General features: G+C 43.1%; 2 protein-coding genes across 2 annotated transcripts; both read left to right on the top strand.

The window, feature by feature from the left end:
* Positions 1-378: 378 nt before the first annotated feature.
* On the top strand, positions 379-4,874 carry slc22a5 (solute carrier family 22 member 5). Its single transcript, XM_088320636.1, has 10 exons — positions 379-1,030; positions 1,100-1,203; positions 1,763-1,917; positions 1,988-2,159; positions 2,225-2,351; positions 2,435-2,523; positions 2,601-2,815; positions 4,074-4,256; positions 4,331-4,466; positions 4,556-4,874. Exons 1-10 carry the CDS (start codon positions 641-643, stop codon positions 4,659-4,661), a joined length of 1,677 nt encoding a protein of 558 aa, XP_088176762.1. The 5' UTR covers positions 379-640; the 3' UTR covers positions 4,662-4,874.
* A 1,749-nt stretch (positions 4,875-6,623) lies between these two features.
* On the top strand, positions 6,624-21,891 carry slc22a4 (solute carrier family 22 member 4). Its single transcript, XM_088321675.1, has 10 exons — positions 6,624-7,031; positions 10,354-10,457; positions 10,544-10,698; positions 13,465-13,636; positions 13,713-13,839; positions 15,612-15,712; positions 19,405-19,619; positions 21,344-21,526; positions 21,604-21,739; positions 21,816-21,891. Exons 1-10 carry the CDS (start codon positions 6,624-6,626, stop codon positions 21,889-21,891), a joined length of 1,677 nt encoding a protein of 558 aa, XP_088177801.1.
* Positions 21,892-22,819: the final 928 nt, after the last annotated feature.

Below are 22,819 nucleotides of genomic sequence, written 5' to 3'. Positions count from 1 at the left end.
TTTTTAGTTTTCCTTGCCTGCATGTTGGTTTCAGATCAGGGGATGGTGTCATTGTAACCTATGCAGTCCTTTGAGACATTTTATGATTAAGGGCTATACAAATAAATGTGACCTGACTTATCTTTTTGTAAACATTGTTCACTGCGTTGTTATCAGTGACAAATACCATTATTAGAACTAGTTTACATTTAAAATTTCCAAGTTGTTCAAAATGAATAAACTTTTTTGTTACCTTTCACATGCTGGCTGCCACTTTAAAACCCAGTTCACTTGGGTACTGAAAAGCTACTTAGACCCATTTAGAGTACAAGCACGTGTACCTCTAAGGAGTATTTAACAAGTGTGGAATGTTGTTTGGAGCTAACAGTTGCCCACTGATGTGCTGGCAGTGGGACAGGGAGGCACAGATGGATTGAGACATTTTTTTCAGGAGAGTGTTTGATCAAATGAAATCAGCCGATTAAGAGGATGTGTCGTGATAAAAAATATCCTTTCTCTTCCTATCAGTCTTGATTGTTTCTTCCGCTGCCAAATGTCTTGAAAGGGTGGTGTTAATGATCTGCTGGGGTTGAGGGGTTTGACTGACCCACTGAGGGTTCTGCTCAGTGATCGAGTCACCACCGCACACGCACCGTCCAACATGAGCGACTATAACGAAGACACGGCTTTCCTGGGAGAGACTGGACCTTACTTCTGGATCACATTTATGCTCCTCAATACCATTTTTATCTCCACAGGATTTAACGGACTCTACATCGTCTTTGTCGGGGCAGCCCCCGAGCATCACTGCCTTGTTCCAGAGGTCAACCTCACGGAAGCGTGGCAGGAAGCCATTATTCCAATCATTGAGGTAGACGGCCAGGAGGTACGCAGCCAATGTCGGCGCTACAAGCTGGACGTGGTCAGGAACCTCTCAGCAGAAGGATACACTCCGGGCATGGACGTCAAGCTCCCGGATTTGGAGCAAGAGGACTGCGTGGACGGCTGGAGCTACAGCAAAGACATTTACCAGGCCAACATTGTCACCGAGGTCAGAATGGCCGTCACGTGATTAAAGTGAAAAATCTACAGGAAGAAATAATTGACTGTGTCTTTACAGTGGGACTTGGTCTGTGACAACCAGTGGAAGGTTCCTTTTGCGTCTTCTACTCTGTTTGTAGGATATCTTCTCGGATCATTGATCTCAGGCCAGCTGTCTGACAGGTGCTTCATCCGTGATTACCAGATGCATTTATTAAAAATCATGCAGGGATAGAAATGCGGAAGGCATTGTGAGCATTGTGCGCGTGATGGTCTGAGCTATATCCTGTTAGAGTGGTGTGTACAACTATTTTTTTAATTGAAAAGTTACAATTCTGGTGATTGAGAGTGAACCAACTGACTTTTATTGGAGACTGTAGAGCGTGTCCCCGTTTTATTCTCAATGCTGTTTTGTTACAGCTGTAAAAACCCGTACAATGTAGCCTCGACGACCACCCTCCTGCTGTTAACCCCACTATGTGAGGCAGAGGCAGCAGAGTTGTAGCCAGCTGCAGAGTCAATGAGTGCAGACCAGGTTTTTCCACTCCGGTGGTTGGAGTCCAGCAATAAAAGAAGCAACAAAGAGCCTAAACTGAAGAATTTTGAGAAATTTGGGTAGTTGGCTTCATCTGGAAATGTTTTTTTTTATATATAAACAAGCCCACAAGGGTCAAAAGATCTGTAATAAAAATTGTTTTGAAGAAGTCTTAAAATCAAGCCCCCCAAATTGTTTCCTCTTTAGGTTCGGAAGAAAGAAGATTGTTTTTGTGTCTCTTGGAGCTCAATGCATCTCGGTCCTGTTGCAGTCCTTCTCCCAGTCATGGAGGATGTTTTGCATCACTTTCCTGTTTGTCGGAGCCTCCCAGATTTCCCTCTACATCTCTGCATTTGTACTTGGTAAGGGCTCGTCTCTCCCGCCTTGTGTCTGTTGCGAGTCAGCATCTTTGTTTTTTTTTGCCTTGGACAGGGACCGAGGTGCTGAGCAAGACACTCCGTGTGATCTTCACCACCCTCGGGGCATTCCTCTTCTACGGAATTGGCTACATGATTCTCCCATGGATTGCGTATGGCATCAGGGAGTGGAGAACCTTGCTGGCTTTTTTATCCGCGACTTCTGTGGTTTACATTCCTCTGTGGTGGTACGCTAGTCACTCGAGAGCTATCCAGGATTTTAGGTCATACGATCGAAACTGTGTATATGCAGGTTCATCCCAGAGTCTCCCCGATGGCTTATTACTCAGGGTAGAGTGGCGGAAGCCGAAGCAATTGTTCGAGACGCCGCCAGGAAGAACAACGTCGAAGCACCGCTTGTTATCTTCAAAGGATCTGAGGTGGAGTATCCATGTGGCACTTAATAGGTAGATCTCATGCTACAGACTTCAGTTACAGCAGTATACAAAATTTGGTCCTCCAGTCTCTGCCCCCCAGCAAGACATACACCATGCTTGACATCCTCAGATCCAAGAACACGAGATCCATCACCCTAATGTGTCTTATTCTCTGGTGAGCATGATCGAAAAACACACAGATCATTACCATCCTAATGCAAGTTGTGGAATCATCTATTTCATCCAACCCAGGATGGCTATCAATGTGGGCTACTTTGGTTTATCGCTGAACACCTCCAACCTCAGTGGGAACCCCTTTATGAACTGCTTCCTGTCGGCGACCATTGAAGTGCCTGCCTACGTTGTGTCAACATGGCTCCTGAAACGATGTTATAGAAGGGCTTTACTGTCCATTTTTCTACTAATTGGTGGGGGAGTCTTGCTGTTGATCCAATTCGTTCCAGCAAGTAAGTCTTACGTCTGCGGAACAAAATTCCAAGGCAAAAATTCTTAACTCAGAAATCATTAAACATAAATTGTTGGAGGAAATGTTCTTTGCGGATTTTCACATATAACGAAGGAGTTTTGGTCCACATTAGCCAAGATAAATGAGTACTGTATTTTCCGCACTATAAGGCGCACCGGGTTATAGGGCGCACCCCCAAAAAATGGTTTTTGGTCCTATATTTTCCATACATAAGGCGCACCGGATTATAAGGCGCTACAATGGGAACGTGGACAAAACAGTCAGATAGTTCAGTCCAACTTATTACCCCCTTAACATTCCCAAAGCTTGCAAAGAAGCAAATACGTGTCTCAGACATGTACGGAAACAGTGTCTGTACGATGTCACCAATCACTCAAATGCATCGTTCCAAATATCATTCGGAAGGTTAAAGTCTTGGGATTCAAGAAATGCCAAACATTTCTTAGTTTCCATTTTATTTTTTGCTGGCAACTGTGTGGACAGCAAAGTAAGAATTTTATTGTGCAGGGAAACGGGATTCTTTACTGTGCATATGACAATTAACACTTTGAATTGAATTTAGTTTAAAAATAGACTCATCACAGAAACATCAAGATCGTTGTAAAACAAGATACCGGGAAAATATAAAGCCGCATAGCTCACCTAAGTTCTCTTGCAGCCATCACGTTCAATAATGATACGTAACCATGGTCTTCTTACAACCGTGAGTGTAGTAAATCCAGGAGAGTAAAATATTTACAAATACAGAATAGTAAAAAATGTTTTCTCTATGCCGTAGTGCAACCCAACGTGTGATTCACATTTATCTTTTTCGGCCAATCGCAGGCTTTGTTTCGCCCCTTTAGCCTATGCGAGCCTGTAAATGATAAAAAGGATCCGCCCCCTTTACCTCCGAATAACTTTAGCCAATAGGGACTGATTCAAATAATGATTAGGAAATGAAACGCCAGTATACAAATCCCAGCATACACCGCAGACGACTTCGCCTTCGGGGGAAAATCTAGTCGGCGGCTGCTTGCCTTCGTTGCAAGACTTTGCGACTTAATATTGATCCATATATAAGGCGCACTGTATTATAAGGCGCATGGTCAGCTTTTGAAAAAAATAAAGGCTTTTAGGTGCGCCTTATAGTGCGGAAAATACGGTAATTACAATAGCTCAGTTTGAATCCTCCAAAGTTTTATTTTGTGCCTTTCAATGTACCGCAATAGAATACAGTTGAGGTTTCTATTCGCCAGACCTCGAGTACGTGGCCTTAGCACTGGAAATGACCGGAAAGTTTGGTTTCACTATGGCGTTTGGAGTAGTTTACATCTACACGGCAGAGATTTACCCCACCGTGCTCCGAAACCTCGGCATGGGAATATGCTCATCGGCCGCTCGCATCGGAAGCATCACGGCTCCCTACGTTATCTATTTAGGTATGTAGGGTTATCACGCGCCCATTTTCTATAAGTGTGGTATGTTTTTCAAATACTGTATTTTCAAATTTCAGGTACATATAACAAGGCTCTGCCATACATTGTTATGGGAAGTCTCACCATTGGCTCTAGTGTAGTTAACATCTTCCTTCCAGAGACCTTGAACAAAGATCTTCCGGAAACTCTGGAACAGATGCAGCAATGGCAAGGGTATGACTTCTTCCCTTAATATTTACAACAGAGTTTCAAAAACATTTACAGTTTGTGTCGTGACCACCCCAATGGCGCCATCTTTCCAGGTTGTCCTGCGGAACCATCAAAAAGAACTACGAGGAAAACGGAGGGAGTAGATGTCCACAGAAACAAAATGAAACCAAAAGTGACCTCCAAAGTCTTACTGTATAGCTTCTGAAGAAGCTTTTGTTTTGTGTATCAAACGTGTTTTTCTCATTTTAAATCTGAAGATGCTATTTTTGAATAAGTCACAGCTGATGATTGAATTTTGATAATGATTGTGTAGATCTTTCCAATTGTGTTTGAAATCAAAACACATGAATACCTCACTTGCCCTCAGTTAATTCAAATGTAATTAAAACCGAATATAAAACCAAATCTCAACTATTTGTATTTTCAAGCAAGAGCACCAGGTCACCAACAATATTGTATGCCTATGAACATAAAATTTAAAGGTCTTGTAGCTAAGTACTGAAGGATTTTATACATTTGACTATAAAGGATTTTACACGATTGAATACAAGTTACATTTATTGAGTTTAATGCTATAGTTATTTACTGACTGTGCCTTTATTCAATGAGCAGTGAAAGCTCAGGGCAGGCATAAGTGGTGGAAGAGGTTCTTTTCAGGAACGGGGCGTACTGCTGATGAGATAATCAGCAAACCCAGACGCTGTTGATGCAGAAAGGCCCGGTGTTGTTTTGAGGGACATCGGGACGCTTGTCTATGAGTTTGTGAAGCCCACGTTGGGCTTCCTTGGCACGCCCATGGGAGGAGCCGGCACACCATTATGCGGGGAGAAGATGGGCAATAGGAGAAAGCTAAAGGACTTCATGAGAAGGTTTCACACAGACTCCAACGTCACTTCGGCCGTCTTAGATGGGGTACACCTAGTTAAATTGTTAGGGAAAATAAATCTGCCCCCGTGTGAAAAAGTCGACTTTCCTGTTCATTTTTCCCTCAAGAAACGAATGCGCATAAATCGTTGGGTGAATGTAGATTGTGTTTGGTTAATGGAGTCAGATAACTAATTCGTACAATTTCGTAAACGGTATATTCTAATAATTAAATTCCAACAGTACCAATGTAGATACATTTGCACACTCAGTCACTGATATTCCAAAGAACGGGGGTTAAAATATTAACTTTTCAAATTGGAACCTGACAGCCAAAACTCAGGGTTTTTATTAATTCGTCTATTCTTTTAGTTTTGTTTTCAATTTTAGCTCTGTCTTACAACACACAATTTTTGATTGAGACATTGTTATTTAACTCCACTTATTATTTTCTCACTGCAGTTATTATTGAGAAACAGTGTTGGGAATAACAGTGTTATTTTTCAGTCACGGGTGTATTTAATTCCTTTTCCCGGCGTTACATTGCCGTTACGACAGTCAAAAGTGGTCAGGGTTGGGTAGGTTTACTTTAACTGGATTACGTTCAATTACTTTTGGATTACTCCAATACCAAATATGCTAGTAAAAGACAAAAGAAACTAAATATGAATAAAATGATGACTCACAACACGTGGTAAGCTTTCTCTTCTGGCTTTGATCTCTTTGTTCTCCGGCAAAACGAACATAAAATGCGACAGAAACAAAATGAAAATAAATCCAAACAGCTCGCCAACATCATTTTTGCCCTTCCATGTATTCCGTTACTCCCCAAGCCTGCACAAAATTTAGTCATTTTATTCATATTTAGTTTCTTTGGTCTTTTATTAGCATATTTGGTATTGGAGTAATCCAAAAGTAATTGAAAGTAATCCAGTTAAAGTAACCCTACCCAACCCTGGTGAGAAGATAAATGTACTTTGACAGTACTGCTAAGGTAGCTCCGAGACCTTATCGTAACTGCTTTATTTTGTTAGAAAATCAGAGGATAGAGAAATGCTTGAAAAGCAATTTATGACAGTTGTACATTGACACGTCAATGATTACCACCTTTTCCAAGAGATCGTCTGAGGCCAGTTCCCTCGAAGCAGACACATTTTCATTCAGTGTAAGTAATAAGTGCAAACTACAGAGTTAATGTGTAAACACGGATGAGGCCGTTTTAGGTCCTTTTACTTTTTATTTTGGATCGGTCTCAACCGCTTCTTGTCCGGTCATTTGTTTAGCGGACATTTTACGATGGGCGACTTGAAACTTCGAGACTATGACAGCATCACCTCTTTTCTGGGACCGTGGGGGACCTTTCAGCGTAGGATTTTCTTCGCTTTGGCCATCAGCATCTACCCCAATGGCTTTATCGGCATCTACGTCGTATTCGTCGCAGACACACCGTCTCACCAGTGCCGTATCCCCGATAACTCTAACATCAGCCAGGCATGGAGGAACGTAACGATCCCCAATGAAATGGTAGATGGTGTGGTGAAGCCCAGGTCTTGCGCCAGGCTCAACCTGGACTTGATTAAGAATTATTCTCAAAATGGAGTGCTCCCGGACGTCGGGGTGGACGTGGCCCACATCCCTTTGGAACCCTGCCTGGATGGGTGGACATATAGCAAAGACATCTACCAGTCCACCATTGTTACAGAGGTGAGTTAAAAGTCTTAACTCAGTCTCTCACGGAGCATTTTTCTACAAGCTTGTGCTGTAATAAAGATGGAGTCCAAAACTACTTACCGTAAATTCCGGACTATAGAGCGCACCTGATTATAAGCCGCACCCACCACTTCTTAAATGATTTGCCACTTTTGTATTTACACAACCCACACCTCTGTACAAGTCCCGTGCGCACGCATTAAAACTTGTGACGCAATCACAATTTTAGACCAGGCTGTAAATTCCACGATCGAACTTTTTTTTTTTGGTTTGAACAAATTTATTGACACTAATAACAGCAAACAAACAATGTGAGGTTTGAACAACCCTTCTCCACAATCTTAACATAACTAAAAAAATAGAAGACAGTCTTAGAACCACAATCGGCATCATGAATGGAAAATGATACCCGTAATTAACGTATGATGCAGACTTGTAAAGTCCCGGTCCCGTTGAAAGCAATCCATGAGACAAAATGTATATTTCCAAAGTTAAGGGTGGGAAAAATATATATCCACTATTGTCCGCTGCGACAACAGACGGATCTACCGGTAACTTAGCTTTACCCCACTTCCCATCAGCACGCGTTTGCTCTGCCCCTTCTTTTTGATTCGCCCATAGAACACATAACAGAATAAATCTCTAAAATAAATACATTGCAAAAATAAACAGTTGCAAACACATATTATACATGGTTACACATATTTACGAAGAAAGACGGTACACCGAGAGAGTTTTCAAAGCTTTGATAATAATAATATAACTTTCATCCCAAACCGTGCCTTTGAAAGGTACCAACACGCTAGTAGGATCACGCTCACAATGCATCAAACGTGCCCGTCAAAAAGAAAGCATCCCGTAATCGTGAAATTCACGGTAGATCGTCCTCAACTTCCTCCTCATAACTATCGCCATCAAGGGCGTCTTCCTCATTCTCGGGAACGTACCTTTCCTTTACAGGCAATGTATGCATAAACTTAGAGGTTGCAGTCTTTCTTGGCGCACATATTCTACTGGTCTTAATCTTACCTTTTATACTCCAACGCCGCTGGTGGCCGTTAGAAAAATTACATAAATTGGCCGCTTCACTGAATAAGCCGCAGGGCTGAACATTTGGGGAAAAAGTAGCGGCTTATAGTCCGGAATTTACGGTATATAATTTCAGAACATGAGTTAAACTGTTCTTCAAAAGGGATGAGATAAATTATCACCAATACTACAGTGGTAGCCCTATTTACGTATTGAATTCGTTATGAGAGTAGCTTTGTAACCTGAAAAATTTGTAAGTAGAGACACATTTTGAATGTAAATGCGCTAATCCGTTCCAAGCCCCGCAAAAGTTTCTTTATTTTAATGAATTATAATCAGGGTTGGTCAGGGTTACTTTAACTGGATTACTTTCAATTACTTTTGGATGACTCCAATACCAAATATGCTAATAAAAGACAAAAGAAAGTAAATATGAATACAATTACTAAATTTTGTGCAGGCTTGGGGAGTAACGGAATACATGGAAGGGCAAAAATGATGTTGGCGAGCTGTTTGGATTTATTTTCATTTTGTTTCTGTCACATTTTATGTAAGTTTTGCCGAAGATTAAAGAGATCAAAGCCAGGAGAGAAAGCTTACCACGTGTTGTGAGTCATAATTGTATTCATATTCAGTTTCTTTTGTCTTGTTTAGCATATTTGGTATTGGAGTAATCCAAAAGTAATTGAAAGTAATCCAGTTAAAGTAACCCTTCCCAACCCTGATTATAATAGAGCATGAGAACATAAAACAATAATATAATAAAATTCGATTGCTGCACAATAAACATAAAACAAGAGGCACGTAATGTAAAATGAAACAAAGGAAAAAGGAAATAATAAAAATTTGAATTTAGCTTTTTAACTGGCCTCTTTGGTTACAGGTCTTCAACAGCCTTTTTTGCCTTGCGTTTCATGAAAAATTGATCCAATGACGTCTGCTTTTGCCATCTTTTGACAATCCGTCGGAAATGCGCGAGGCAGACATCATCATAATAAGGGATATCCCAACCTCTAAACACTTTTCTTGGGAATGATAGCTCTTAGTATCGGTACCATACAATAGACTGTTTATAAACCGGGAAGGGGACACAAAGGGCATGCTGGGAAGGAGACACAACGAGCATGGCGGGGCTCACGCCAGGTAGAACTCTGGGAGCAGCGAATGGCAATGTATACTGTTCAGTGTTTTTGACTTGGTATCTTGAAACACTTTTGTAACGAGAGACAATATTTTCCCCTTCAGATACTTTGTAACATGAAACTTTTGTATGTAGAGACATTTCTAAGTAGAGGTGACACTGTATTACAAATATGATGGCTAAACCATGTCTGGTCGTTGAAGATGTTGAAGGAGTTTTCAACACACTTGTATCAAATCTAATGAAAGCAGAAATACAATTCTGATAATTTAACTGAGGATGGCTAGGGATGAAGAATCTTCTAAAACATTCAGGAGTGGTCAAAATCAGTCTACTATGGAGACTCGTTGATTGTTAAGTAATATTTATATATTAATTTTTGATTGTTACTTCATTTCTGAACATATGACAATGAGACATTTGCAAAAATGTCATTATGAATGATAAAGAAAGAGTTTTCAATAATGAAATATGTTTAATCTAAGTACTGAAGTTATATACTATTTTATACGCTGTTTTATTCCATTTATACTCAAATTACTTGTCCTAAGTTTGACCTCAGCCTTGAGTGCAACATTTTAGAAGGGTGTTGTAAAACGCCTGTGCTTTGGAATTTGTTTTTGGTTTCAGTCTGTGCAGATAACAATGACTTATCACCTCGCCTGGGGGGTTCGAATGTGTGTGTTGTGCTCATTCTGTCCGGAGGGCGATGACCTATCACCCTTCTCCCAAGCTTCAAAGGACTATTGGGACATTTGCATCAACATGGCGCAGACCAATCAGCCAGAGGCTTGATCATGGGGCGTGAACATTTCATCGCCATGGGTGATAAGAGGAGGGGACCTCGTCGTCTTCTGCACACGATTGTAATTGGCACAGGCAGATTTACCTGATTTGTTCAACTCTTTGATCCGGCCAAATAAATTGATATGTGGACTACACTCGTCGTTTGGCTAATTAAACTTCTCCGGCTTCTGAATGTGTTCCAACTGTAAGGGTTTAGACAAGACACGTGTTTTCGGAGTCAGATTTCAGTTTAATAAATGTTAAAACCTTACAGTAGACAGATATTAGGATGCTGTACTTTGGGGGAGTGAAATTGAAATGTCCTTGGTTGGTAACAGTTTTCTTGTGCAAATTCATCAGTGGGATCTGGTTTGTGAGAACGCACACAAAATACCCTTGGCTACCTCTATCCACTACTTTGGCGTTCTAGTCGGGGCATTTGTCTCTGGCCAAGTGTCAGACAGGTAAGCGAAATTTGCATGCTCTCTGTTGAAGATGTATGGAATTGCTCATTAACCAGAAAGGGAATATCTGTGTTCCGTGTGCGCAGATATGGAAGGAAGCCGGCGCTGTTTGCGATGATGTTCCTCCAGACGGTGGCGATAACGGCACAAATATTTTCAAACAGTTGGGAGATTTTCACATTCACGTTTTTCCTGACGGGCGCTGGCGGGTTCTCTAATTACATCATCGCCTTTGTGTTGGGTATGTTTAAGAGCAGTGTCTGAAACTCAAGTATTAAGGATTGATAACCAGAATATATAACAGGACAACACTTTAAAATGAAGTTTATTATAAATCTACTTATAACATTCATTGCATGTATATGACATCACTGTTTTCCATCTGCCATCTGTATGTACCTGTATTTACTCACCTTCATTCATGCTATGTTGCGTTGCGTCGGCTGCTACAAGCCACGTGAACTCCTCTTTCCCCAATACTTTTAACGTACGTTTTCGTTTTGTAGCGTCATACATTTTGTTAGCTTCTTTTGAATCTTTCTTCTGGGGATGAGGTTTTGGCTTGATTCCTTACCACTTCTCCATTTTTCTTGTGTTCTCTGTGCGTCTACTTTGGAAAATTACATGCAAATCCACGACCTTATAACGTGTCACAAGCCAGGAACGGAGACAGGACCCAATAGCGTTCGTTTTACTCAGTTTTTATGAAGAAAGAGAGCAGTGCTTGCATCCACGATCCGATGATCGTCGGTCACGGGTAGCAGACAGCAGGGACGCGGAAGTGGCACTTCCGTGTCGAGCGAGGGTAGTCGTTGACGGCGAGAAAACAGGTTGATGGCCAGGACGGGGGTGCAAAACAGAAACGGGTCCAGAAATGAGGTCGGCAACAGGTATCAGGCAGGAAACGGGGCAAAACAGGTCGATGGCCGGGACGGAGGAGCAAAAGAAGAAACGGGTCCAGAAAAAGGTCAGCAACAGGTATCAGGCAGGAAAACAGGGCTGGAATGTCTGAGAGTACAAAAGCTTGCCTAGCTGATAGCATAGGTTCGCAGACGGTCTGGCGGCTTCCTTTCGGAAGACGGGAGTTTAAAAAGAGTCCAACAGCCAATCAGGTCCCGTGGCTGTTGGCGCCAACGGGGCAGACGCAGTTGCCTCGAATCAGTCATCATGACATAACCAGGGTTGGGTAGGGTTACTTTAACTGGATTACTTTCAATTACTTTTGGATTACTCCAAGACCAAATATGCTAATTAAAGACAAAAGAAACTAAATATGAATAAAATGACTCAATTTTGTGCAGGCTTGGGGGGTAACGGAATACATGGAATGGCAAAAATGATGTTGGCAAGCTGTTTGGATTAATTTTCATTTCGTTTCTGTTGCATTTTATGTTAGTTTTGCGGGAGATCAAAGAGATCAAAGCCAGGAGAGAAAGCTTACCACGTGTTGTGAGTCATCATTTTATTCATATTTAGTTTCTTTTGTCTTTTATTAGCATATTTGGTATTGGAGTAATCCAAAAGTAATTGAAAGTAATCGCGTTAAAGTAATCCTACCCAACCTTGGACATAACGCTCGGGAAAATCCGGAAGCACAAAAATTATTCAGGCTTCTGATTGGCTGCCGAGTATGCAAATTGGCAAACGAAACAAAATTCCGAAATTTCCGAACCGAACGAAGATTTCGAAATCGGAATAAAGCAGACGTTTATTTTGAAAAAAAAAATCGTCCCGGCAGACGTTATTTCAGACACTGTTAAAAGACAGGTTTAGTTACCATGTCATGATATGGCAATTAGATGAAATCTACTTCAAACCTCGTGGATATCATACTTGACTATTTCTTGAATTTGAGAGGTGTTATTTTTACATTTGTCAAGATTGAGGATCTCGGACACACATCAGTATGTCTTACGAATTGTGTTTAAACTTTGGTAGTTGAGGAGGTGCTGTCATGTACAGTAAAATCTTCAATAGCCTCAGAATGTTTGGAATATTTTCTGTGTTTTAATTGTTTGATGGATTAGTGGACACTTGGAAGCTTTTAGAACTGATTTGTTGATTTTTACTTTGCTTAGACAGACAGACAGACAGACAGACAGACAGACAGACAGACAGACAGACAGACAGACAGATAGATAGATAGATAGATAGATAGATAGATAGATAGATAGATAGATAGATAGATAGATAGATAGATAGATAGATAGATAGATAGATAGATAGATAGATAGATAGATAGATAGATAGATAGAGTTGTTGTTTATTAACAGATTAACAGGATGGACTCGGGGTGCTGTGTTGTAGTTTAGCAACAGCAGAGTGAATGACGTCACACGCTAGGCCAGTACCTGCAACAGATGGAAATCTTTGTGCCCAGGGTTACACCACCTCGATTCACAAAGATAGCGAGTCCACCTCCTCTCCGCTTCCCGCAGGCTTTTGTGTCTCTGTTTGTCCTAACAGCGCTGAAGCCGGGTAGCTCCACGTCAGCGTCCGGAATGCTAGACGTGAGCCACGTTTCTGTAAAACACAAACAAACTGCACTCCCTTTACGCTTTGATGTTTTTCACCAGCGCAGCCAGTGCGTTGTTCTTATTTGGTAGAGAGTTCATGTTTCCCATGATTACGGACGGTACCGAAGCCGATAGCTGTTTAGCCTTCACCTTAGCTCCGGCTCTGCATCAACGATAGAACCCCATCATCACGCCGGCACTTGAATTCTTCAGGGCAATGAGGTTATTCCTCGAATAAACGCATTTTTGTGCGTTAAAACCCAAAACGTTATGATAGAAAGTAATCCATTGTGTAGTTGTCAAACGGAACAAAATCATAAAAGATAGAAGCAGACACTTAAAACAATAAATCACAAAAAGAGCGAAACAACACCGAGCTGCTGGAAAGGCTGCCGCTGGCGGCGGCGCCTATGATGTCTCATATGTACATATGTAATAATTTAGCCATTTCTGTTCTTTTATGGAAAGTCTTTGCACGTCTATGTTCCTAGGAACGGAAATTCTAGGCCCCAAAGCCCGCGTGGTCTTCTGCTCCATGGGGGTTTTCATGAGTTCAGCCATAGGATACATGCTCATGCCCCCCGTAGCCTACTTCCTGCGCTCATGGCGAACTCTGCTGATCCCCATGGCCGCGAGTGGACTAATATACATCCCTCTATGGTGGTGAGAGCACGTCAAGATCACCTAATGGTCATCTTTGAGGTAAGAACCTTTCACCAACCAGGACCGTTTGTCCTAGGTTCATACCGGAGTCACCACGCTGGCTGCTCTCCCAAGGCCGAGTGGAGGAGGCGGCAAAAATCCTGAAGGACGCGGCCACGATGAATAAGATCGATACACCAGAGGCCATTTTTACAGAGGCTGAGGTAAGCATCTAGGTGTCTGTTTCTAAATATCTGAAAAGGTTGTAGATAGAGTTTTGAGGTGTAATTTACAGACCAAGTCGTTTTTATATCATTCTTAAGTTATTTTTAATGTGCATTTGACTAACAGTATGCACTTTTTGGTTGAGGCAAATAGCAATTTTGGTCTCTTTTGTCAGGCAGTTTTTAATATTCTTAGTGGCCATTGAGAGGGTTTGGTAGGGTTACTTTAACTGGATTACTTTCAATGACTTTTGGATTACTCCAATACCAAATATGCTAATAAAAGACAAAAGAAACTAAACATGAATAAAATGATGACTCACAACACGTGGTAAGCCTTCTCTCCTGGCTTTGATCTCTTTGATCTCCGGCAAAACTAACATAAAATGCGACAGAAACAAAATGAAACAAACAGCTTGCCAACATCATTTTTACTGTTCCGTGTATTCCGTTACTCCCCAAACCTGCACAAAATTTAGTCATTTTTTTGGGATTCAAGAAATGCCAAACATTCCTTAGTTTCTATTTTCTTTTTCGCTCGCAACTTTACTCTGCATATGACAATAAACACTTGGAATTGAGTTTAATTTAGAAATAGACACTCCATTCCATCCATTATCTGCACCGCTTATCACAGAAACATCGAGTTCAGTCTGAAACAAGATACAGGGAAAATATATAGCCGGAGTAGCTCACCGAAGTCGTTGTGTTCAATAATAATGCGCAACCACGGTCCTCTTATATCCGTGAGTGTAGTAAATTCAGGAGAATTTTTTTTTTACAAATACAGAATAGTAAAAAATGCTTTCTCTATGCCGTCAACCCAACGTGTGATTCACATTCATCTTTTTCAGCCAATAGCAGGCTTTGTTTTGCCGCTTTAGCCTATGCCAGCCTGTAAATGATAAAAAGGATCCGCCCCCTTTACCTCCGAATAACTTAAGCCAATAGTGATCGATACAAATGATGATTGACACATTGGTTAGCCAATGAAACGCCGGTAAATAAATCCCAGCATACACCGCGGACTACTTGGCATTCGGGGGAAAATCTAGTCGGCGGCTGCTGCATTAGTTGCGAGACTTTGCGACTTAATATTAATCCATAAATAAGGCGCACTGTATGGTCAGCTTTTGAAAAAAATAAAGGCTTTTAGGTGCGCCTCATAGTGCGGAAAATACGGTACTTAGTTTTCACATCGTGTTCCTTTTAGATAGATGGATAAATGGATAGATAGATAGATAGATAGATAGATAGATAGATAGATAGATAGATAGATAGATAGATAGATAGATAGATAGATAGATAGATAGATAGATAGATAGATAGATAGATAGATAGATAGATAGATAGATAGATAGATAGATAGATAGATAGATAGATAGATAGATAGATAGATAGATAGATAGATAGATAGAGTGTCAATAAAGAGCATTTAAATAGTGTTACGACAAATACACACTGTAGTGAAATAGGGTAATATGCAAATGTGGGGTTGGGGTTTAATGTGGGCTTATACTCCCCCGGGTGGGGTTAATGAGCCTCATGGCATGGGGAAGAAGTGATCTCAGTCTGTCCGTGGAACAAGACTGTGACAGCGTGTGACTGTGTCTTTAGTAGTTCAATATGGAAAGGTGCAATGTAGTTTAAAATTTGAATGAAGTCATTACGTTCAACTTAAAAGAATACGGTGTGAATTATACTGCTGCTCAAATTTCACCTCCTTCATGTCTATCCATACCTTTAAAGTTCTTGAAATCACATTGTTCCAGATTGAAGATGCAATTCTAAAAAAAGAGAAGAAATACAACATTGGTTCCATCCTGAGCAACTTCAACGTGTTCACGATCACCCTGATGTGTTCAATTCTATGGTATGTTGGTCCTTCTCTTGCGTGCTTTTATATGGAAGACCTTTAAGGAAGTCTGAATATATAAAAAAAACTCAATCTTGATTGTAGGAGACTAACAACTAGCTAACTATAGTGAAAAATTGGTTTTTATATCTCTTGCTCTAGTCCATCCAAATATTCTTTGTCACGCTTATCGACACTAGGGCCGTGGGACTACTGGAGCCCATCTCATTTGTCTTTGGGCAGTGGACACCCTGAACTGGTTGCCAGCAAGTCGCAGAGACAGACTGTCAGGACGCAACGTTTACCACAAGTTTTGTTGAAAGAAAGAGGGAGGGCTGTGCCCACGATCCGGTGTTCGCTGGACACCGCAAGCAAGTCGCTCTAGCACTCAGACTGTGATCCAAACACGGAAGTGGATCTTCCGTAGCGAGCGATGGCGGTGTCAGCGATGGAAAAACTGGTTGGTAACCGGGACTGGGAGAGCAAAGCTTGGTCAGGGTTGGATACGAATCGTAAGCCAGGGCAGGAGAGTAGACGTAGTCGGGATCAAAAATGGGTCGTAAGCCGGGACGGGAGAGCAGACGTGGTCGGGATCAAAACAGGTCGTAGCCGGACACAAACGGGAGCAAAAACGAGAGGCTGGAGTCAGGGTCGAAAAAGTCTTGCCTTGTATATACAGAGGTTCGCAGACGGACTGACAACAGGGGATGGACAGGACTGGGTTTAAATAGGAACAGGGAGCCAATCGGAGCCCGCAGAGGTTGGCGCCAAATGAGAGGGCACAGGTGATTCACATCGGTAATCATGACACAGACAACTCACTCGTTCATTCGCACCTAGGGACAATTTGGACCAGCCAATCAACCTGACACACATGTTTTTGGAATGTGGGAGAAAAAAAACAAAGTTCCCGGAATAAAACCCACAAAGGCACGGGGAGAACATGCAAACTCCGCACAGTGAGACCTGTAGATAGAATTAAACCCTGAATCTCTGATCTGTTGAGCAGACGTTCTAATCACTCATCCGTTCTAGTCCAGGTCTTCCCGATTATTTTCTGTCACGCCTCCTAAGAGGAACTCTTTTGTTATACAGTAAGACCTCGGTTATCGCGGTTAATGGGGAACAAAACCACCTGCAAAAACTGAAAATCTGCGAAGTAGCAACGCCACTTTAAAAAGAAAAAAATATATATTATGTATATATATATTTTTTTAATTATTATTTTTTAGACCCGTTTAATGGGGAGCAAAACCACCCACAAAAAGTGAAAATCTGCGAAGTAGCGACGCACCTTCAAAAAGAAAAGGGGGGGGGGATTTTGTACAGGAGTCGGATTTGGGCACGACACCGGCGCGCGGTTTTGGTGCGGCTTCCGATTCACCGCCCCCCCAACCCCACAGGTCCCCCCTACCCCTTTACCCCGCAGCCCTGTCCGTCGGCCGGAGCCATCGAGGGCCGTGTAGCGCCATGTAGAGCCATCGCCGCCCGAGCGGGAGACGTGACGTTGGTGACTTTTTCATCCGCGTTAACAAACGCATTTTGTAGAATACGATCGCGCTTTATTGTTTAAATAAACGCGTTATATAGACTAGGATCTCCCAATTGTTATAATTAGCTCGCTTTATGGTTTCAATAAGCGTATTATATAAAATACGATCGCTTTTGTCGGAGGCGCAGCAGAATGCGCGTTCACGCGAGGGGGGGAGGATCCTGTACGGGAGTCGGATTTGGGCACAACACCGGGAAACGAGAACGGCGCGCCGTGCTAGGGTCGTCGGCCGAGGGGGATTCCCGCAAAAAGTGAAAATCTGCAAAGTAGCGACGCCCCCTTTTTTTTTTTACCATTACAGACCGCGAAGCTCTGAATCCGCGAACGTGGAACCGCGAAGTAGCGAGGTCCCACTGTACTTCCTCAGCTTTGCTTTTGGGAGACTTTGGTTTTCCTTCTTTGTCCCTCTCCGCCTGTTTTTTCATCCATGTTAAATATTTTTCCATGGTGTCCCCTAAAAATCTGCTACACTTGCTGTGTGCAAAGCATGGGGGCATCCGGGTAAACCAAAATAATCCTTCAAGGGGCCTGATAAAGTTAAAACTTATATAAACTCTATGTTGGCAGAATTACTCAAATAAAAACAAGCATTAAGGTAAATAAATTTCCCAAGCGGGAGAGCACTATGCTGTGGCGAGTGCCCCGGCAGCACTGCCCGCTCCCGTGTGTGCAGTTAACTTTATTCACACAGGAAACAGAAAAATACACCGGAAATGCGACTTCAAAATAAAAGAGTACAAGACTGATAAACGTACAAAAGATGCAATTAGACTGATTATTGAAACGTTACTTTGTGTGTGTGTGTGTGTGTGTGTGTGTGTGTGTGTGTGTGTGTGTGTGTGTGTGTGTGTGTGTGTGTGTGTGTGTGTGTGTGTGTGTGTGTGTGTGTGTGAAAGATTGTTTTTATATTTAGGAATATAAAAACAAGTTATATTCACACAGTGAATTCTGAGAAATGTTACAACCAAAACGACCAACCTATCAGGCCCTAAGCAAAATTAAATTTGGGGCCCCTTATTACTTGATCATTTGCACACCTACTAGAACTCATTCCATGTTCTTATCCAGGGGTGGGCAACATCTTGGAGTCGGGGGCCGCATCAGGTTCAGCATTTTCTTGGAAAAAGATCCATTTTTTTTATTTGGGAATAAGTATACATGCAGATATTTACATGGTATAGTTCTTCTGCACTAGATTAGTCCCATCAAATTAGTTTTGAAACAATCACAATTAAGACCGGCGGCAGTAGCTCGGGAGGTAGAGCGCTCGTCTTGGGATTTAGGGATCCCAGTTCGAATCCCGGCTTGTCCGTGTTACATGTCAAAGTGTCCTTGGGTAAGACACTGAACCCCTAATACCCCCAATAAGCAGGTTAGGGGGCACCACGGCAGTGCAGTGGTTAGCGCATGTGCGGCACAGTTCATGTCTTGGGAACCTCCTGCGTGGGTTCAAATCCAGCTCCAGACTTCCTGTGCGGAGTTTGTATGTTCTCCCTGTGCTTGCGTGGGTTTCCTCCGGGCACTCCGGTTTCCTCCCACATTCCAAAAACATGCATTTCAGGTGAATCGGCCGGTCCAAATTGTCCCTAGGTGTGAATGAGCGAGTGAGTTGTCTGTCCCCGTGTGCCCTGCGATTGGCTGGCAACCAGTTCAGGGTGTCCCCTGCCCACTGCCCAGCACCCCCGCGACCCTACTGAGGATAAGCGGTGCAGCTGACGAGATGAGATGAGATACCAACAGGAAAACAGGACAGAGTCAAAACCCACGTCTTGCGGGGCAGAGGTTCGTTGACGGACTGACAAACAGTGAAGGAGAGCACTGAGCTTAAATAGAAGGAAAGCCAATCCGTCAGCAAGCCGCAGCTGGTGACACACGGGCGGGGCCAATTGGGCACCATGGCAACTGTGACATTTTTTGTAATTGTTTGAAAAAAAAATTAAAAAGGTAGATTTTTTTTTAATTAGTAGGCATTTTAAGGGGAGAAAAACGGTAATTTTACGCAAAAAAACCTAGTGTTGGGGAGTATGCACCCCACTATTCGAGAGGCACTGCTAAAAGCTCACAAATCCCACATTTTCAAATCTATCAGGAAACATAATCTGAAATCCCAATATCATGATAGCAAATAAATTGGTCCCCATCTTTCCCGGGCCCCCAGGTTTATCATCACCATCAGCTACTACGCTCTGATCCTCAACACATCCAACCTTCACGGCGACCCTTACCTCAACTGCTTCCTGTCTGCTGTGACAGAGGTTCCGGCATACCTGATCGCCCTCTTGCTGCTTCACTTTTGTCATCGCCGCCTGTGCCAGTCTTCCACCCTGCTGATGGGAGGCGCCATGATCTTGTCCGTCCATCTTATTCCGATAGGTAACGATTTCAAATAAATGCTTAAGTCAATAACAGGCATAGTCGACAATGAATTCCATTCTCGAGTATTGCCGCCAGACACATTTTTCAGGCATCTCTACATGAATATAATCTCTACTGAAACAGTGTTCATTTTACCTGTGAAAAGAGATGGGTCCCAGGGACTCGCATGCTCAAAAATCTATGGGTCCCAACAGAGATCTATGGGTCCCCAAAATGTAGTGTTATCGCGGTTGAAATTGCCTGATACCTGTTTCCGACCTCTTTTCTGGACCCGTTTCTGTTTTCCTCCCCCGTCCTGGCCATTGACCTGTTTTGCCCTGTTTCCTGCCTGATACCTGTTTCCGACCTCTTTTCTGGACCCGTTTCTGTTTTCCTCCCCCGTCCTGGCCATCGACCTGTTTTGCCCTGTTTCCCTGCCTGATACCTGTTGCCGACCTTTTTCTGGACCCGTTTCTGCTTTTGCTCCTCCGTCGCGGCCATCGACCTGTTTTGTCGTTTCCTGCCTGATACCTGTTGCCAACCTCTTTTCTGGACCCGTTTCTGTTTTGCTCCCCCGTCCTGGCCATCGACCTGTTTTGCCCTGTTTCCCTGCCTGATACCTGTTGCCGACCTTTTTCTGGACCCGTTTCTGCTTTCGCTCCTCCGTCCTGGCCATTGACCTGTTTTGCCCTGTTTCCTGCCCAATACCTGTTGCCGACCTCTTTTCTGGACCCGTTTCTGTTTTGCTCCCCCGTCCTGGCCATCAACCTGTTTTGCCCTGTTTCCCTGCCTGATACCTGTTGCCGACCTTTTTCTGGACCCGTTTCTGCTTTTGCTCCTCCGTCGCGGCCATCGACCTGTTTTGCCCTGTTTCCTGCCTGATACCTGTTGCCAACCTCTTTTCTGGACCCATTTCTGTGTTGCTCCCCCGTCCTGGCCATCGACCTGTTTTGCCCTGATTTCCTGCCTGATACCTGTTGCCGACCTTTTTCTGGATCCGTTTCTGTTTTTGCTCCCCCGTCCTGGCCATCGACCTGTTTTGCCCTGTTTCTTGCCCGATACCTGTTGCCAACCTCTTTTCTGGACCCGTTTCTGTGTTGCTCCCCCGTCCTGGCCATCGACCTGTTTTGCCCTGTTTTCCTGCCTGATACCTGTTGCCGACCTTTTTCTGGATCCGTTTCTGTTTTTGCTCCCCCGTCCTGGCCATCGACCTGTTTTGCCCTGTTTCTTGCCCGATACCTGTTGCCAACCTCTTTTCCTGGACCCGTTTCTGTTTTGCTCCCCCGTCCTGGCCATCGACCTGTTTTGCCCTGTTTCTTGCCTGATACCTGTTGCCAAACTCTTTTCTGGACCCGTTTCTGCTTTGCTCCCCCGTCCCGGCCATCGACCTGTTTTGCCCTGTTTTCTGCCTGATACCTGTTGCCAACCTTTTTCTGGACTCGTTACTGCCCTTGCTCCTCCGTCTCGGCCATCGACCTGTTTTCTCGCTGTCTACGACGACCCTCGCTCGACACTGAAGTGCCACTTTTGCGTTCCTGCTATCTGCTACCCATGACCGCCGATCATCGAATCAAGCACGCAAGTCCTGTTCTCCTTCTTAATAAAAACTGAGTAAAACGAACGCTATCGGGTCCTGTCTCCGTTCCTGGCTTGTGACTAGTCGACTATGAAACCAGTCCTTAGTCGCAGCCCTAATCCAAACATTTATGAGAAATCCTCATGTTGTCCTAACCTGTGATCAGATCTAGAGTGGGTGGCGGTGCTGCTGGAGATGCTGGGAAAATTCGGCGTGACCTCGGCTTTTTGCATCGTGTACGCCGTCTCGTCCGAGCTCTTCCCCACCGTCATCAGGAACACGGCCATGGGATGTTGCTCCATGTCGGCTCGCGTTGGGACAATCATCTCGCCTTTCATCATCTACCTAGGCTTGTGCAGTCTTACCTCACTCCCATGAATTGACTGAGATCGGATAAAAATACAGTTTTTTTTCTTCATACCATAGGACAATACTATAAGTCCCTGCCGTACATTCTAATGGGAGCTTTGGCCATTACCGGAGCCTTCCTCTCTCTACTGCTGCCAGAGTCCTTTGGGAAGCCTCTGCCGGAGACCCTAACCCAAATGCAGACCGTATGCAGGTAAGCTTTAAGTAACGATCCAAAATGGAACATGGAAATCCAAATAAAAACACCACCTTTATGTCTATTTTCACAGGCGAAAGGTTCAAGACGAAAAGGAAGCGGGCGACAGAGTCGTGGCGGATTTTCAGACAAAAGAATTCAAGTTTTAGATAGATAGATAGATAGATAGATAGATGTCCAGATGTCTAGATAGATAGATAGATGTCTAGATAGATAGATGTCTAGATAGATAGATGTCTAGATAGATGTCTACAGGGAGTGCAGAATTATTAGGCAAGTTGTATTTTTGAGGATTAATTTTATTATTGAACAACAACCATGTTCTTAATGAACCCAAAAGTCTCAATAATATCAAAGCTGAATATTTTGGAAGTTGGAGTGGGGCTTTTTTAGTTTTAGCTATTTTAGGAGGATATCTGTGTGTGCAGGTGACTATTACTGTGCATAATTATTAGGCAACTGAACAAAAAACAAATGTATACCCATTTCAATTATTTATTTTCATCAGGGAAACCAATATAACAGCTCAACATTCACAAATATACATTTCTGACATTCAAAAACAAAACAAAAACAAATCAGTGACCAATATAGCCACATTTCTTTGCAAGGACACTCAAAAGCCTGCCATCCATGGATTCTGTCAGTGCTTTGATCTGTTCACGATCAACATTGCGTGCAGCAGCAACCACAGCCTCCCAGACACTGTTCAGAGAGGTGTACTGTTTTCCCTCCTTGTAAATCTCACATTTGATGAGGGACCACAGGTTCTCTATGGGGTTCAGATCAGGTGAACAAGGAGGCCATGTCATTAGTTTTTCTTCTTTTAGACCCTTTCTTGCCAGCCACGCTGTGGAGTACTTGGATGCGTGTGATGGAGCGTTGTCCTGCATGAAAATCATGTTTTTCTTGAAGGATGCGGACTTCTTCCTGTACCACTGCTTGAAGGTGTCTTCCAGAAACTGGCAGTAGGACTGGGAGTTGAGCTTGAGTCCATCCTCAACCCGAAAAGGCCCCACAAGCTCATCTTTGATGATACCAGCCCATACCAGTACCCCACCTCCACCTTGCTGGCGT

This window comes from Urocampus carinirostris, chromosome 17 (assembly GCF_059441175.1).
Source record: "Urocampus carinirostris isolate Australia breed hairy pipefish chromosome 17, RoL_Ucar_1.0, whole genome shotgun sequence".
Classification (NCBI taxonomy): Eukaryota; Metazoa; Chordata; class Actinopteri; order Syngnathiformes; family Syngnathidae; genus Urocampus; species Urocampus carinirostris.
Note: the sequence above shows the minus strand (reverse complement) of the source record. Positions and strands in the feature narration are given on the sequence as shown.

Coding starts and splice junctions, on each gene's coding strand:
- slc22a4 (XM_088321675.1), top strand. CDS start 6,624: ATGGGCGACTTGAAACTTCGAGACTATGACAGCATCACCTCTTTTCTG. Junction 13,840..15,611: donor CCATTTTTACAGAGGCTGAG/GTAAGCATCTAG, acceptor ACATTGTTCCAG/ATTGAAGATGCAATTCTAAA. Junction 21,740..21,815: donor CAAATGCAGACCGTATGCAG/GTAAGCTTTAAG, acceptor CTATTTTCACAG/GCGAAAGGTTCAAGACGAAA.
- slc22a5 (XM_088320636.1), top strand. CDS start 641: ATGAGCGACTATAACGAAGACACGGCTTTCCTGGGAGAGACTGGACCT. Junction 1,918..1,987: donor CATCTCTGCATTTGTACTTG/GTAAGGGCTCGT, acceptor TGCCTTGGACAG/GGACCGAGGTGCTGAGCAAG. Junction 2,524..2,600: donor CTAATGTGTCTTATTCTCTG/GTGAGCATGATC, acceptor CATCCAACCCAG/GATGGCTATCAATGTGGGCT.